We start from the raw sequence: 14133 nt of genomic DNA, 5'->3' as shown, positions 1-14133 counted from the left end.
AGATGTTGTCAGAATGACAACAATATATTCTCCAGTCGCAACCCACCCCCCCCCCCCCCCCCCCCCCATTTAATCCTTATTTCTCCCATCCACCTCATCCTCTACAATCTTTAGTCCTACACACTTTCCTCACCTCTCCAAAAATTCTTTGTGTACAGCCCACATTTGTGTGACTTATCTCAATGTAATCAGGTTCTCCAAGTCTGTATCTGCGTCTGTTCGTTCATGTGACCCTGCTTCAAATTTGGTGCAAGTTGTCTTAAAATGTAATAGGTACCAGACCATCACTATTACAACTTCATGGGAATTGATACTTTGGGGGTTACTATGCTGTCCTGTCCTTCCTTTGCTCTTACCTACAGTAGAACTGTTGCTTCAATTTTGGTGTGATTTGTCTCACAGTGAAATCAGGTGGAGCTCTTCATCTAAATAATGTTTTGTGAATTGGTAATCAAATAGTCCTTGGTGGATCTTATCACATTCACTAGGTCAAGTGTCTTCTGAGGTTGTGCTTCCCTTTGCTACTGTTAAACGTTGATACCTTAATTGTGGTGTGATTTATCTCTAAATAAAATCACTTCCTGTGAAGTTTAAAAAAAAAATCTGAAAAATACTTTTTGAGTTATCACAATAAAGCGGTGTCTGTGGCCACCCTTCCCTTTGCTACTACTATGTGGCACTGCTTCAACTTTGGTGTGAAATTTGATCAGTTCTAGATCTTTTCCCGTGCAATGTATCTGTAACATCTGAAAATCATCTGTCAAATACTTTTAGAATTATAATCAGGGCTGGAAATTAAGCTTGATTACTCACCAAGGCAAGTAATTTACATGAAGGGTGAGAACAATATACTGAACCTTAGCTCACTGGTTAGTAAAAAAATCCTGTCGGGCTGTTAAAGTTAATGCATTAGCGTAAATTTTGAAGTCATAATGCATTATAATTTATTTGCTTTTGTTATCATGTATGTTTTTTTTATATAGCTCAATAGCATGAGCAAAGATTTTTCATTTATCCTGTTGTATTACTTCCTGGTTGTAAACTACGCAAGAGATTCATAGCTAAATGTAAGACTTTTGCTTGAAAAAATAATTTTACACACTTATTATAGGGACTATTAATGGATGGCATTGCCCTTATTTAACATTTTTCAGAGCAGAAGAGGAGAAAAATTAGAGACATTGACAAGTTATATCGAAAAAAAGCTGGGAGATACATACATAGATACACACACATATACATACATACTGTAGATTTATTAGGAGTCTGATGGTACATATGTTCGTACTGAAATTTTTCGGTATGGTCTCTCAGTTTGGTACGCATACAGTACGGGAAACCTTGTCTGTTTCTTCCGAGCAACATTCGGAAAGGGGTGGATGAAGCCGCGCCAATACGCATGCAAGCGTTCGTCCTAATGCGAAGCTGGAAGTTGTTAATGTGAATGCAATTACAGCACATTTTAAATGCTGCACCATAATGGATATTTATGTTGTTATGCTTTGTATTATTTCGGACAATATTTGTCTAATATGAGGCTGAAAGCTGCTAATGTGACTATAGTATAGATCAGGCACAATTTTCTAAATGTTAATTTCCGTTAAAATGTCTTAATAGATATTTATATTATTTTTATTTACTTGATAGAATATTTATTTCGATTTGCATTAAAGTAAATTTTAGTTTTTATTAGTAAGTTGCAGCAATGTTGAGGGGGACTTTTCAAAAAGACAGTCAAACCACTGTTTAATAAAGAAAAAAGAAGCAATTTATCTTTTGTCTTTTCAACCCCCCTCTCCACATCTCACAGTGCCCACATATGGTAAGACAGTGATGTCAAATCATGCATCTCTCCTTTCATTCTGCTAAGGGCCTCGTAGTGAGGAAGCCTTTATGTGAACTAGACGAGGTCATCAGCATAGAGCAGAAACTCCTTGCTACAGTCTCTCAAAGGCTTCCCGAATTTTGGAAAATATTGGGAAATATACTTGTTGGGTTTGATTCCGATCATTAGCGCAGTAGCAGCCACACAGAATGTCAAATGTGATGGATCCTAAATGTCAGTATATGGCTAAAACATCCATAGACCTGTGACCACACATCGATCCATATCATTGACAATCAATATGTAGTATGCCAAGCAATATGTAGCATTTAAATACAAATACAGTTTATTCATATATTAAAAACAGAGTAGGTTTTACTTTTTTGCACCACTATACTTTTTTAATCAAGGGACTGTTGACTTCATCTTTTAATAGGTGTGACATTTTTGTCAGTGTTTCCAAATAAACTCAATTAATAATGTCTTCTGACAAAATACAGGATGAATTCTAGCAATCTAGTACAAGCGATTCTGATAGAAACATCAAAAAATGATAGGTAAAATAGTACAGAGTTCGGATTATCCTATAATGATAATCAGCTACAAGGATAATGAAGGAAAATTCAAATGTTACAAATGTTACAAATGAGACAAATGTTACAAATGTTACAAATGAGACAAATGTTACAAATGTTAAAAATAAGACAAATGTTACAAATGTTACAAATTAGACATGTAAAAAGCAAATGGCCAGAGATGGGGGTCCTTGAGGAGAAATTGTTCTCTAACAACACACAATATCTTGAGGAAGTATTGCAGAAACTGTTGCTTTTGTTTGTTTATTTCTTTTGTGACGTCCACAATAAATGGCATTTGCCATATTTAATTAAAAAACATTAGGAAAGTAGGATATCAGAATGACAACAGATTTCCAGAATATTCTGTGATTGACCTAGTAATCATAGTCCATTTGCATTATTATATATCAGTATGACAAACAATATTAAATTGACTTTAATATCAAATATAAAAGGATTTTATAATTCTCATGTCTTAAAAATTCTTGTTAGTAGTATAATGAAGAACATTAACAATGGTTTTATATTACTGTCTCAAATTGAAATCACAATTAACTCTTGCTAATTGCACTCTGGACCATAATTACATTATTAAACAGATACAATAGAGTGCTCATCTAAAAGTGCTTTAGGGAATAATTGATATCCGGCTTGTATACTTATGCTGTCCTTTTTATTGCCTGAGCAAATAGAAATATACTGAAACAGCATCCATATAATATATTTTCCTTGTATCCTTTCCAAAATATCAACAGGAGCTGCAATACTGACTTGCTGAATATCGCTATCTGTCCGAGTATAACCAAACCACCACATTATTTATAATTCAAAACAACTTACTCTGTGTTTTCCCAGACCTATGCATGTCTAAGTTTGCAGTGCAGAGGTCATGGGGATTGGCCAGCCCGTAGACTAGATCCCAGCTGTTTTTCCCACACTGTTTGTGAGCTGGTATATTCTGTTGTAATGTCTTTATAATTTAGCCTGAGTTCGCTGAAGCAGCCATGTTTGGAATGGCAGTACATTGTAGCGGGTTCTTAGCGATCAGAATTCTCAGGGCAGATGTGCTCTTATTCTGAAGGCTTGTTTGACTTCCGGTCAGCGTTTTTTTTTTTTTTTTTTGGTATCTCGGCGGCAACCGAATCTACCTCTCGCTCTTCCTTTTTACTACTAAAAAGAGGGGTCATCCCTTACACGGGTTAAGCAACTGCCTCCTGTCTTTTTTCTCCCACCACAACATGAAAAATTAAGTAAATTGGGTTGAATACTGGGATCAAACTTCAAAGTGCATTGTCAGATAATCCAGAGGCTAGACACTCAGTCCACTGAGAATTTTTGATGAAAAAATAGTGAAAAGATGCTTTATTTCCCATCTGTGTACATATGAGTTAAGGTACACTGACATGCTTCTTTTCACATGTGCCATCATGTTCTCACGTGAAACATACACACACATGGAGGTGAGAGCAAAGCCATTGTTGTCTTCAGTCTGTAAGTCCTGGAACCTGAATCGGCCACTTAATGATAATGGGCACAGAATCCCCCACCCACCCTGCTGAGTTTCTGTCCTGATGAATGATTCCTGCCTTCAGGAGAATGTACTCCTGCCCTCTTTGTCTCCCTCACTCAGATGGCTACACCACAGACGACATTGAGTTCTACTGGCAGGGAGGCAGCTCCGTCACTGGAGTGGACAGCATCGAGCTGCCTCAGTTCTCCATCATCAACTACAGGACCCTCTCCAAGAAAGTCGTCTTTGCAACAGGTAGATGTCCAGGTCTTACATTATTCGAGTAAGAATATATACCTGTCAAAGATATATGGGGAAGACGGTGGTGCAGGAGGTAGTGCTATCGTTCGGCAACTGGAGGGTTGCAGGTTCGAGCCCTGCTTCCTCCTGACCCCATCAAAGTGTCCTTGAGCAAGACACTGAACCCCAAATTGCTTCCAGTGAGCAGGTTGGCACCTTGCATGGCAGCCTCCGCCACCGGTGTGTGAATGAGTGTGTGGATGGGTGAATGTGAGGCATGAAATGTAAAGAGCTTTGAGTACTCGTAGGAGTAGAAAAGCGCTATATAAATGCAGTCCATTCACGATTTACCGAGGATCTGGGCAGGTTTGGACCGGGGACGAGGCATAGTGCAGGTTGGAACAGAAATGGACGGTAGCAGGAGTGAGACAGACAATTATCCAATCGGGGAGGGTGCAAGACGATGAGCAATCAGGGGAACACACAAGAACAGCCAACAGGTGGAATTAATTAACTCTGGAACTGGGAGGGGAAAACTAAGACTGACAGAAAGAAGGAAATAGAATCTACACTAGGGGAATAACAGACAGGTAGAAAAAAAACCAAAACCGAATGCAAATGAAAAACACAGGGACTAGAAAACTGATTCAATTGAAACACAAGGGAACAAAATCTACGAAAACAGAGGAGGTGGGATTCAAACACAAGACAGAAGGGGTCACAAGCAGCCGCACCTTCAATGCACTGAGTCATGCATTTGACAGGGAGCAGGGATTCTCATAATTAACAATAATAATCCATCCATCCATCCATTTTCCAAGCTGCTTATCCTACGGGGTCGCGAGGGGTACGTAGCCTATGGGCAGCAATGGGCACGAGGCAGGGAGCAACCCAGGATGGGGGGCCAGCCCATCGCAGGGCACACTCACACACCATTCACTCACACATGCACACCTATGGGCAATTTAGCAACTCCAATTAGCCTCAGCATGTTTTTGGACTGTGGGGGGAAACCGGAGAACCCAGAGGAAACTCCATGATGACATGGGCAGAACAAGCGAACTCCACACACATGTAACCCAGGCGGAGACTCGAACATAATATTATACATATTTACATATACACACAGTTACATGCATAAATTCTATACGTAATACACTTACAAAGCCTTGGACTAATGTAATTTCATCACAATAATGATTTATTGAGCAGAAAATTAATTTATGTAACAGAGTGTAGGCATATATCGAGTATTCACAAGCAGCAGAAGTACAAATCTAGGATAATTCTTTACCGCCACCACAACCCCCCCCCCCCCCCCCACTCCCACCAAGGTGGCCAAAAGAAATAAAATGGAATCTATACTTATTAAGCAATATTGTAACAGTGAGTTTCAGGCAGTGGTCACTGTCTGTGTAAGCCCCCTGGGAGAAACTTTTATGTTCTACTGTCCATGACTTCTCAGCAAAGTTCCGGAAGGTAAACCAAAAGGCAATTATGAATGCCTTTTACGGAAGAATCACTGAATTTTGTGCAAAGTTATCCGTATTTATATGACAGATCACGTCAGGATGTCAAAGATGTGCAGACAAGCTGCTTTTCACGGGCCGAATTTGCAAATGAGCATATGTTTGTTTGCGCTCGGTATGTGGCTCTGTTCCGTTCTGCACGTTCTAGTTTTGTGACGCGACATAGAACAAGGCAGCAACATCACAGAACATGTGGCAGCTTGTTCTCGTCAATGTCTTCAATTGAATTTCGTCTGGACTGTTGTTTGAAGTATGCAGCCACCTTGATACCCTATATATTGTGTTGAGGGAGAATTTTTGCTTATAAAAGGTGATCTCCTGAGATGTGATAGGCCTGAGACAGTGGTGAGTCCCCACTTTGACCAGCTTTCCAATAAATGCTAATTCAATCCCTCCTCTGGCCAAAAGAGAGTTCAGTCATACTTTATCACCTTTGTGGAGCCAGAGGACACCCTCATTCTCCACTTGACATCGCCCCCCTGATCATAATTTTCATAAGTTCTGCATTCAGATCAACCAGGAACACTGGGACATCATCAGTACTTTTCTATACAACATTACTTTTGTTTTTCTCTTGAAGTGCAATGTTTAATGATCTTATACATTTAAATATACTTCCTGTACTTTACAAACACTATAAAAGCTTCCCATAGGCATCGACTTGAGGAAGCGGCTTGGTTTTTCATGCAAAGGAGGGCTGGTGTCCCATCACAGCATCTCTCGATCTCCTGATCTCGTCACAGATTTTTGGAGACGTGTTTCGTGCGTCTGACTCCCAATAGGAACAGAAATACCCCAGTTAAAAAGAATGCGTTCCTCTGTGTATCACACAGAGATGCTTGTTTTCCTGAAGAATTAATGCATGCTGTTGCGTCTTCAATCATAAGTTAATAAAATCTCATCAGAATTTGTGCTAGTGTTTTGGCAGGGAACAATGTGAATGAGGTGTTATTAGTGCCTGGCCATTGTATACGTTTTGACTTAGTTATAATTCTCTTGATTAATGCTTCAGTGCTCTCCTCTCCGCTGTTAGGACATGTTTATAAGAATAAAATTATTGAACAAATAAAGAGATCTGCGTACAAGACCTGTATCTGAAATAAAACACACATGAGGAACAAAGTCATTCTCAAAAAACCGTCTCCTTTGAAACGCTATGAAAAAATGGAGAATACCCTGGAGGTTAGTTCATTATAAAATAAAATTTTATAAAAGATAAAATGATAGATAATTGAACAGAGAGCATATAATCCTTTTAATGTTTTGACTGTGGAGCTTTAAACTCGTATTCAAAATAGTGACAGTTGGAATGTGAATTATTATGAATTCAGAAATGACAGATTCATTGGGAGAAGTGCCTGTAGACTTCATAAAGCCTCCTGAAGTTCCCATGGGTGATTCTTTGCATTTGTCTTAAATCATCCATCAGGATCCTACCCCCGACTCTCCCTGAGCTTCAAGCTGAAGAGGAATATCGGTTACTTCATCCTACAGACCTACATGCCCTCCATCCTAATCACCATCCTGTCCTGGGTCTCCTTCTGGATCAACTACGACGCGTCTGCAGCCCGAGTGGCCTTGGGTACGGTCCTGTCACTGTCACACACCTGTCCATTTCACCAAAGGGCTGTGTCTGGACAGCCCTATTCATTGATTAAAATTTCAGATAAAATTCAGCTACAAGCAATTCCCAGGTGATGAACGAGATCAGTTTCCTAAGTCTGTCTTTAAGTTGAATTTATAGGTAAGTCAGAACAAGTAAATATGGTTCTTATTTAGTGTCACTTAGTCAAGTGTTTGTCTCTGTGCATATCAAACACTTACGGAGCACACAATACACAAAAACATCTTAAAATAACAATATGGCATATAATAATAGTGATAAAACAAACTATATATTGTACTGTACCGTATCTCGAGCCAACAGACCTCTGAAGCCACACAAAATTTTCATGATCATCACAATGTAGTGTGTGTGTTTCGCTATTATGAAGCATATTGTATTTAACCTGAATTTTTAATAGGCTTTATGGTGGCCCGTTCGTAAGTACGAGATGTTCGTAAGTACGAGATGTTCATAAGTACGAGATGTTCGTAAGTACGAGATGTCTGTAAGTACGAGTTGTCTGTAATTTGACTTTATTGAGAGATACTGGAGTTTACAGGCTGAACGAGGGGATCGAGGTAACTAGACATCCCAGGGACCCTGAGAAAGTGGTACCTTGGACCCCCCTGAATTTTTCATGGTATCCATGCCCCTCTGACACCCCTGGTCTGAACCATACTGCATGTTACTGTCTCATCATGGTAGCCAGTACAGGCTACATTTATACGCCACTAATTTTGCCTGTACTTCAGTGAGGCAGGTGAGTAATTACCTTTGAAGATAAACGGAATAAAGTCTCAGTTCTGGAAGCTCTAGAAATTACAGTCCTGCTGGAATCCACTTAAGGAACCTTGCACCACATGATCTATTTCTCACTCCCCTTACGAATGTCGCGTACACTAGTTTTATGTACCCCTGATTACTACATCCTAAACATCAAATTTGTACATTTTTTTACTACAATTCTCCTTTATTCATATTGTTATTCCATAATATACAGTAACGCGATCTCCCACCCATACGCACACACACACATTCTGCCATTATCTACATCCAGTAGCATATCATTACTCCATGTCTTTTTGAAAGGTTTTAACTTCTGAACCAAAATGCGCAAGTGGGCAGAATCAGATCAGAGATGCGATCGTCAGTAGCTTTCTTTAATTTTTTCACACTTATACAGCAGTTTATTATACTGAAGCGACACTGATTTCACGCTTTGCTTTGCTCAGGAGTGCAAAGGGGCCAGAGACTTTTAGTTATAAATCCAGTATTCCAGTAACCCTAAAGTTAGGGGGGTCGGGGCTGGTTCTTCTGCTTTAAACCAAATAGTGCAGAGATTACTTTGGTGGTGTAAACAGGACTACATAGCATTTCATGCGAGTTCATTTTTGCTCAGCGTCGGCGCTAAAGGCTAAATCAGTAAGGAATGCAATACTGGATACTGCTTACTTAGGTTTCTTGTCACAGAAAGTCTGTTCTTTCTCATGCTGATAATGAAAAGCATTGCGATTTAGCAAAGTTCATTCTTTTGTTGTTGTCCTGTTTTTATTATTGCCTCTTGTGTTAATGTGCCATTTTTTCCATAATAAGCTTACTTCTTAATGTGAATCTGAATGTGATGTAATGCAGACATGGTTACAAAATGAAGCAGATAGAAGCTAAAGAGAGTGCAGCACTTCAGCAGAAACTTGCGGTATCGTTATTCTCTGTTTGTGGGACCTTCTGCATTTACTCTCTGTTTATGAATCTGGCAGCTGAATTTATTTTATTTATAATGCAAAGACAATAATATTCATATTTCTCATACTTTTACACATACATTAAAAACATCACTTATTGTAATTTGTTTGGACTTTTTTTTCCCCCCAAGCTAACATTTATTCTCACTCCATTCTGTTTTTATGGATAAACACAGAGGATGTTTCTCATTAACTATGAAATATAATGTTTCTCACATTTCTGGTACTATAATATGCAAAATAATTCATATACGACAGGGGTAATATATGACAACCTTTCTCTGTTGTAGCTCAGTGGTTTTTTTCAGGTTGTATTAGGACACATTTTTGCTCTTTAGTCTTCCAATATGCTAGGGACACACTGTGGAAGGTGCGATGCACAGCTATGCATTTTCTTGTTCCCGGAATGAATATGCAGTTTGGTCATTGCTGCTTTGTTTGCACTGATTAAAAACACTTTTTCATTTCACGATCTGATGCTAAAGGTCAGTATCTGCTCATCTTACATATGCAGGTTACTCATTAAACATCATATCATTTTATTACTGCTGCTGTCCCTGACTGTTAGTGTTGCTTTAGTTCCCTGTAGCTGATCTACAATCATTTTATCCAAGTTTTTTAATCTTTTTTTTCCTTGCTTTGTTTAATTAAGTGAAGATGTAATTGGTGTCATACAGGTCATTTTAATGAATTTTGATTAAACTTATCCATCCATTTTCCAAACTGCTTATCCTACTGGGCCGCGGGGGGTCCGGAGCCTATCCAGGAAGCAATGGGCACAAGGCGGGGAACAACCCAGGATGGGGGGCCAGCCCATCGCAGGGCACACTCACACACCATTCACTCACATGATTGAACTTATTATCTGTTAAAACAGTGCTTATTTCCATTTATTTCCATCCTACAGCAACATCTGTTCTTCTGAAAATGAACTGGAGATGGTGGAATTAGTACAGGATTGTTTTTTTACTCAGTTTGTTAACACCCCTACCAGGGGAGATGCCATTTTTGATCTTGTTCTCTCTAATAACCAGGACAGGTTTGGTAAATTAGACGTTTTAGAACCACTTGACAGTAGTGATCATAACATGGTCAAATTTGAGGTTAAGTTTAGTGTTCGAAGAGCTAAGTCCAAATCAAAAATATATAATGTTAGGAAGGCTGACTTTAAGTGTATGAGACTAAAACTAGAAACTGTGAACTGGATGGAGTTAAATAACAAAACTGTTGAAGAGGCCTGGGAATTTTTTAAAAGCACATTATTGCAAGTGCAAGAGGACTTCATACCTGTTTCCAGCAAGAATAAATCTAGGAAATTGCAACCTAGGTGGTTTACTAGGGAAATAAAGTATAAAGTAAGGAGGAAAAGGGCTTTGTTCCAGCAATGGTAAATAACTGATGATGACAGAATAAAGCAGGAATATCTAAGTCTACAGGCTGAGTGAAAAAATGATATTAGACGAGCTAAAAGAAATGTTGAAAGGATGATTGCATTGGAAGCTAAGGATGACGTTAAAAGTTTCTTCCAGTTTTTTAACTCTAAAAGAGCTCTAAAACCTGAAATTACTAATCTGCAGGATAGTAAGGGTCTTATAATAGTAAACGACATTGATATAGTAAATTAGTTCAATGATAGTTTTGCACGGGTATTCACTGTTGAGGACATTAGTAACTTACCAGTTCTTATTACTGATCCAGCATCGTCTATAACTAATATATATATATATAACTGAAGCTGATGTTTTGCAAAGCCTAGCTAAGCTCAAAATAAACAAATCACAGGGCCCTGATGGCATCTTACCTATAGTGTTAAAAGAGATGAGGGATATTATTTGCCGACCGTTAACTTTACTGTTTCAAAAATCCTTATCTGAAGGTGTGGTACCTTCTGATTGGAAGCATGCCAACATAACGCCCATTTTCAAAAAAGGGGATAGAAGTAATTTGTCAAACTATAGGCCAATCAGTCTAACTTGTATAACTGGTAAAGTTATGGAGGCTATAATCAAAGAGAAAATCGTAGATTACCTGGACCCCAATAACATTTTGCGGGATAGCCAGCAGGGATTTAGGAGAGGTAGATCCTGTTTAACGAATCTGTTGGAGTTTTTTGAGGAAGCTACTCAGGAAGTTGATGATAAGAAGGCCTATGATGTCATCTACTTAGATTTCCAAAAGGCTTTTGATGTTGTCCCCCACAAGAGGCTCCTACTTAAACTCAAAGCGACAGGTATTTTAGGTACCGTAGCGACCTGGATTGATAACTGGTTAACAGATAGGAAACAGCGAGTAGATATAAGAAGCACAATGTCACAGTGGGTCTGCGCCCATAGTGGGGTACCGCAGGGTTCGATTTTAGGACCACTATTGTTTCTAATTTACATAAATGATATAGATACCAATATATACAGTAAACTGGTGAAATTTGCAGATGACACCAAGGTGGGTGGTGTAGCAGATACTGAATTAGCGGCTCAGCAGCTACAGCGGGATCTTGATTTAATTAGTGACTGGGCCGATACCTGGCAGATGAAATTTAACGTAGACAAATGTAAGGTACTCCATGTAGGGAGCAGAAATATAAAGTACAGGTATTTTATGGGTCCCACTGAAATAAAGGTAGCTGATCATGAAAAAGACCTTGGTGTGTATGTTGATGCTTCCATGTCCCATTCTCGCCAGTATGGGGAAGCAATAAAAAAGGCCAATAGGATGTTGGGGTATATCTCCAGGTGTGTGGAGTATAAGTCAAGGGAGGTAATGCTAAGATTATACAATTCCTTGGTGAGACCTCACCTAGAATATTGTGTGCAGGTTTGGTCACCATATCTTAAAAAGGACATTGTGGCCTTAGAAAAGGTGCAGCGTAGGGCCACAAAAATGATTCCTGGTCTTAGAGGAATGTCATACGAGGAAAGGTTACTTGAGCTAAATCTGTTCAGTCTCAAGCAAAGGAGACTGAGGGGGGACATGATCCAGGTATATAAGATTCTAACAGGTTTGGATGCTGTTCAACCAAATAGTTACTTCAGCATTAGTTGAAATACACGAACTCGTGGCCATAGGTGGAAATTAGCGGGAGAACATTTCAAACTGGATTTAAGTAAGCACTTCTTTACACAGCGCGTAGTCAGAGTATGGAATAGTCTTCCTGATAACGGAGTGCAAGCTGAATCCTTGGGTTCCTTTAAATCAGAGCTAGATAAGATTTTAACAACTCTGAGATATTAGTTAAGTTCTCCCCAAGCGAGCTTGATGGGCCGAATGGCCTCCTCTCGTTTGTATAGTTCTTATGTTCTTATACTGAACAAAAATATAAACGCAACACTCTTGTTTCTGCTCCCATTTTTCATGAGATGGACTTAAAGATCTACAATTCATTCCAGATACACAATATTACCATTTCTCTCAAACATTTCTCACAAATCAGTCTAAATGTGTGATAGTGAGCACTTCTGCTTTGCTGAGATAATCCATCCCACCTCACAGGTGTGCCACATCAAGATGCTGATCTGACATCATGGGTAGTGCACAGGTGTACCTTATACTGCCCACAATAAAAGGCCACCCTGGAATGTGCAGTTTTTTGCTTTATTGGGGGTCTGGGGACTCAGAACCGGTCAGTATCTGGTGTGACCACCATTTGCCTCATGCAATGCAACACATCTTCTTCGCATAGAGTTTATCAGATTGTCAATTGTGGCCTGTGGAATGTTGGTCCACTCCTCTTCAATGGCTGTGCGAAGTTGTTGGATATTAGTGGGAACTGGTACACGCTGTCGTATACGCCGGTCAAGCACATCCCAAACATGCTCAACGGGTGACATGTCCGGTGAGTATGCTGGCCATGCAAGAACTGGGACATTTTCAGCTTCCAAGAACTGTGTACAGATCCTTGCAACATGGGGCCGTGCATTATCTGTCTGAGTGGCTGGTCTCAGACGATCTTGGAGGTGAACCTGCTGGATGTGGAGGTCCTGGGCTGGTGTGGTTACACGTGGTCTGCGGTTGTGAGGCCGGTTGGATGTACTGCCATATTCTCTGAAACGCCTTTGGAGACGGCTTATGGTTGAGAAATGAACATTCAATGCACGAGCAACAGATCTGGTTGACATTCCTGCTGTCCGCATGCCAATTGCACGCTCCCTCAATGCTTGTGGCATCTGTGGCATTTTGCTGTGAGACAAAACTGCACATTCCAGGGTGGCCTTTTATTGTGGGCAGTATAAGGTACACCTGTGCACTACCCATGATGTCAGATCAGCATCTTGATGTGGCACACCTGTGAGGTGGGATGGATTATCTCAGCAAAGCAGAAGTGCTCACTATCACACATTTAGACTGATTTGTGAGAAATGTTTGAGAGAAATGGTAATATTGTGTATCTGGAATGAATTGTAGGTCTTTAAGTCCATCTCATGAAAAATGGGAGCAGAAACAAGAGTGTTGCGTTTATATTTTTGTTCAGTATATATGTACCTGTCTATTTTACGTTTTTGTGCAGTATATCTTTAAAAGACTCTCCGTTGCATATAAGTCGTAGTTTACTTCACTGAAAATTTAATTACTGTATAAACCATTGCCTGGCTTCCTACATCCAGTGAAATGAAGTCCGTCACTGATATAACAGAGATCCTAGCACATGAGAGGTCAATAACCGACCTACAGCTCTTACGTGTAAGAGTGACTTTAGAGAAACAACTCATTGCATTGTTTTTCCCATGAACCAGGTATAACAACTGTCCTGACCATGACTACCATCAATACTCACCTCCGTGAGACCCTTCCCAAGATTCCTTATGTGAAGGCCATCGACATCTACCTCATGGGCTGTTTCGTCTTCGTCTTTTTGGCGCTCTTGGAGTACGCCTTCGTCAACTACATCTTCTTTGGTCGGGGCCCCCACCTGCAGAAGAAAGTTGCAGAGAAAGCAGCCAAGACCAACAATGAGAAGAGCAGACTGGACTCCAACAAAGTCCAGGTGCGCAAGCTTTTTTATTCAGTATTTGTGTTGTATTCATGATTTATATTTTGGGCATTTTTAAGCAATTACAATTTTTATAGTAATCGTTTGGATTTTAAATAATAACTGATTACTGAGAG

At 39.7% G+C, this 14133-nt stretch overlaps 1 protein-coding gene across 1 annotated transcript in view; it reads left to right on the top strand.

Moving 5' to 3' along the window:
• LOC125721156 (gamma-aminobutyric acid receptor subunit beta-1-like) overlaps nt 1-14133 on the top strand; it is an 85558-nt gene that overhangs the window by 63877 nt on the left and 7548 nt on the right. Inside the window, exons 6-8 of the mRNA XM_048997182.1 lie at nt 4034-4168; nt 7112-7264; nt 13761-14011. Coding sequence (XP_048853139.1) covers nt 4034-4168; nt 7112-7264; nt 13761-14011 — 539 coding nt within the window. The remainder of the gene's footprint in view (nt 1-4033; nt 4169-7111; nt 7265-13760; nt 14012-14133) is intronic.

Source organism: Brienomyrus brachyistius, unplaced genomic scaffold (assembly GCF_023856365.1).
Source record: "Brienomyrus brachyistius isolate T26 unplaced genomic scaffold, BBRACH_0.4 scaffold32, whole genome shotgun sequence".
Lineage (NCBI taxonomy): Eukaryota > Metazoa > Chordata > Actinopteri > Osteoglossiformes > Mormyridae > Brienomyrus > Brienomyrus brachyistius.
This window is presented reverse-complemented; position numbering and strand designations above follow the sequence as displayed.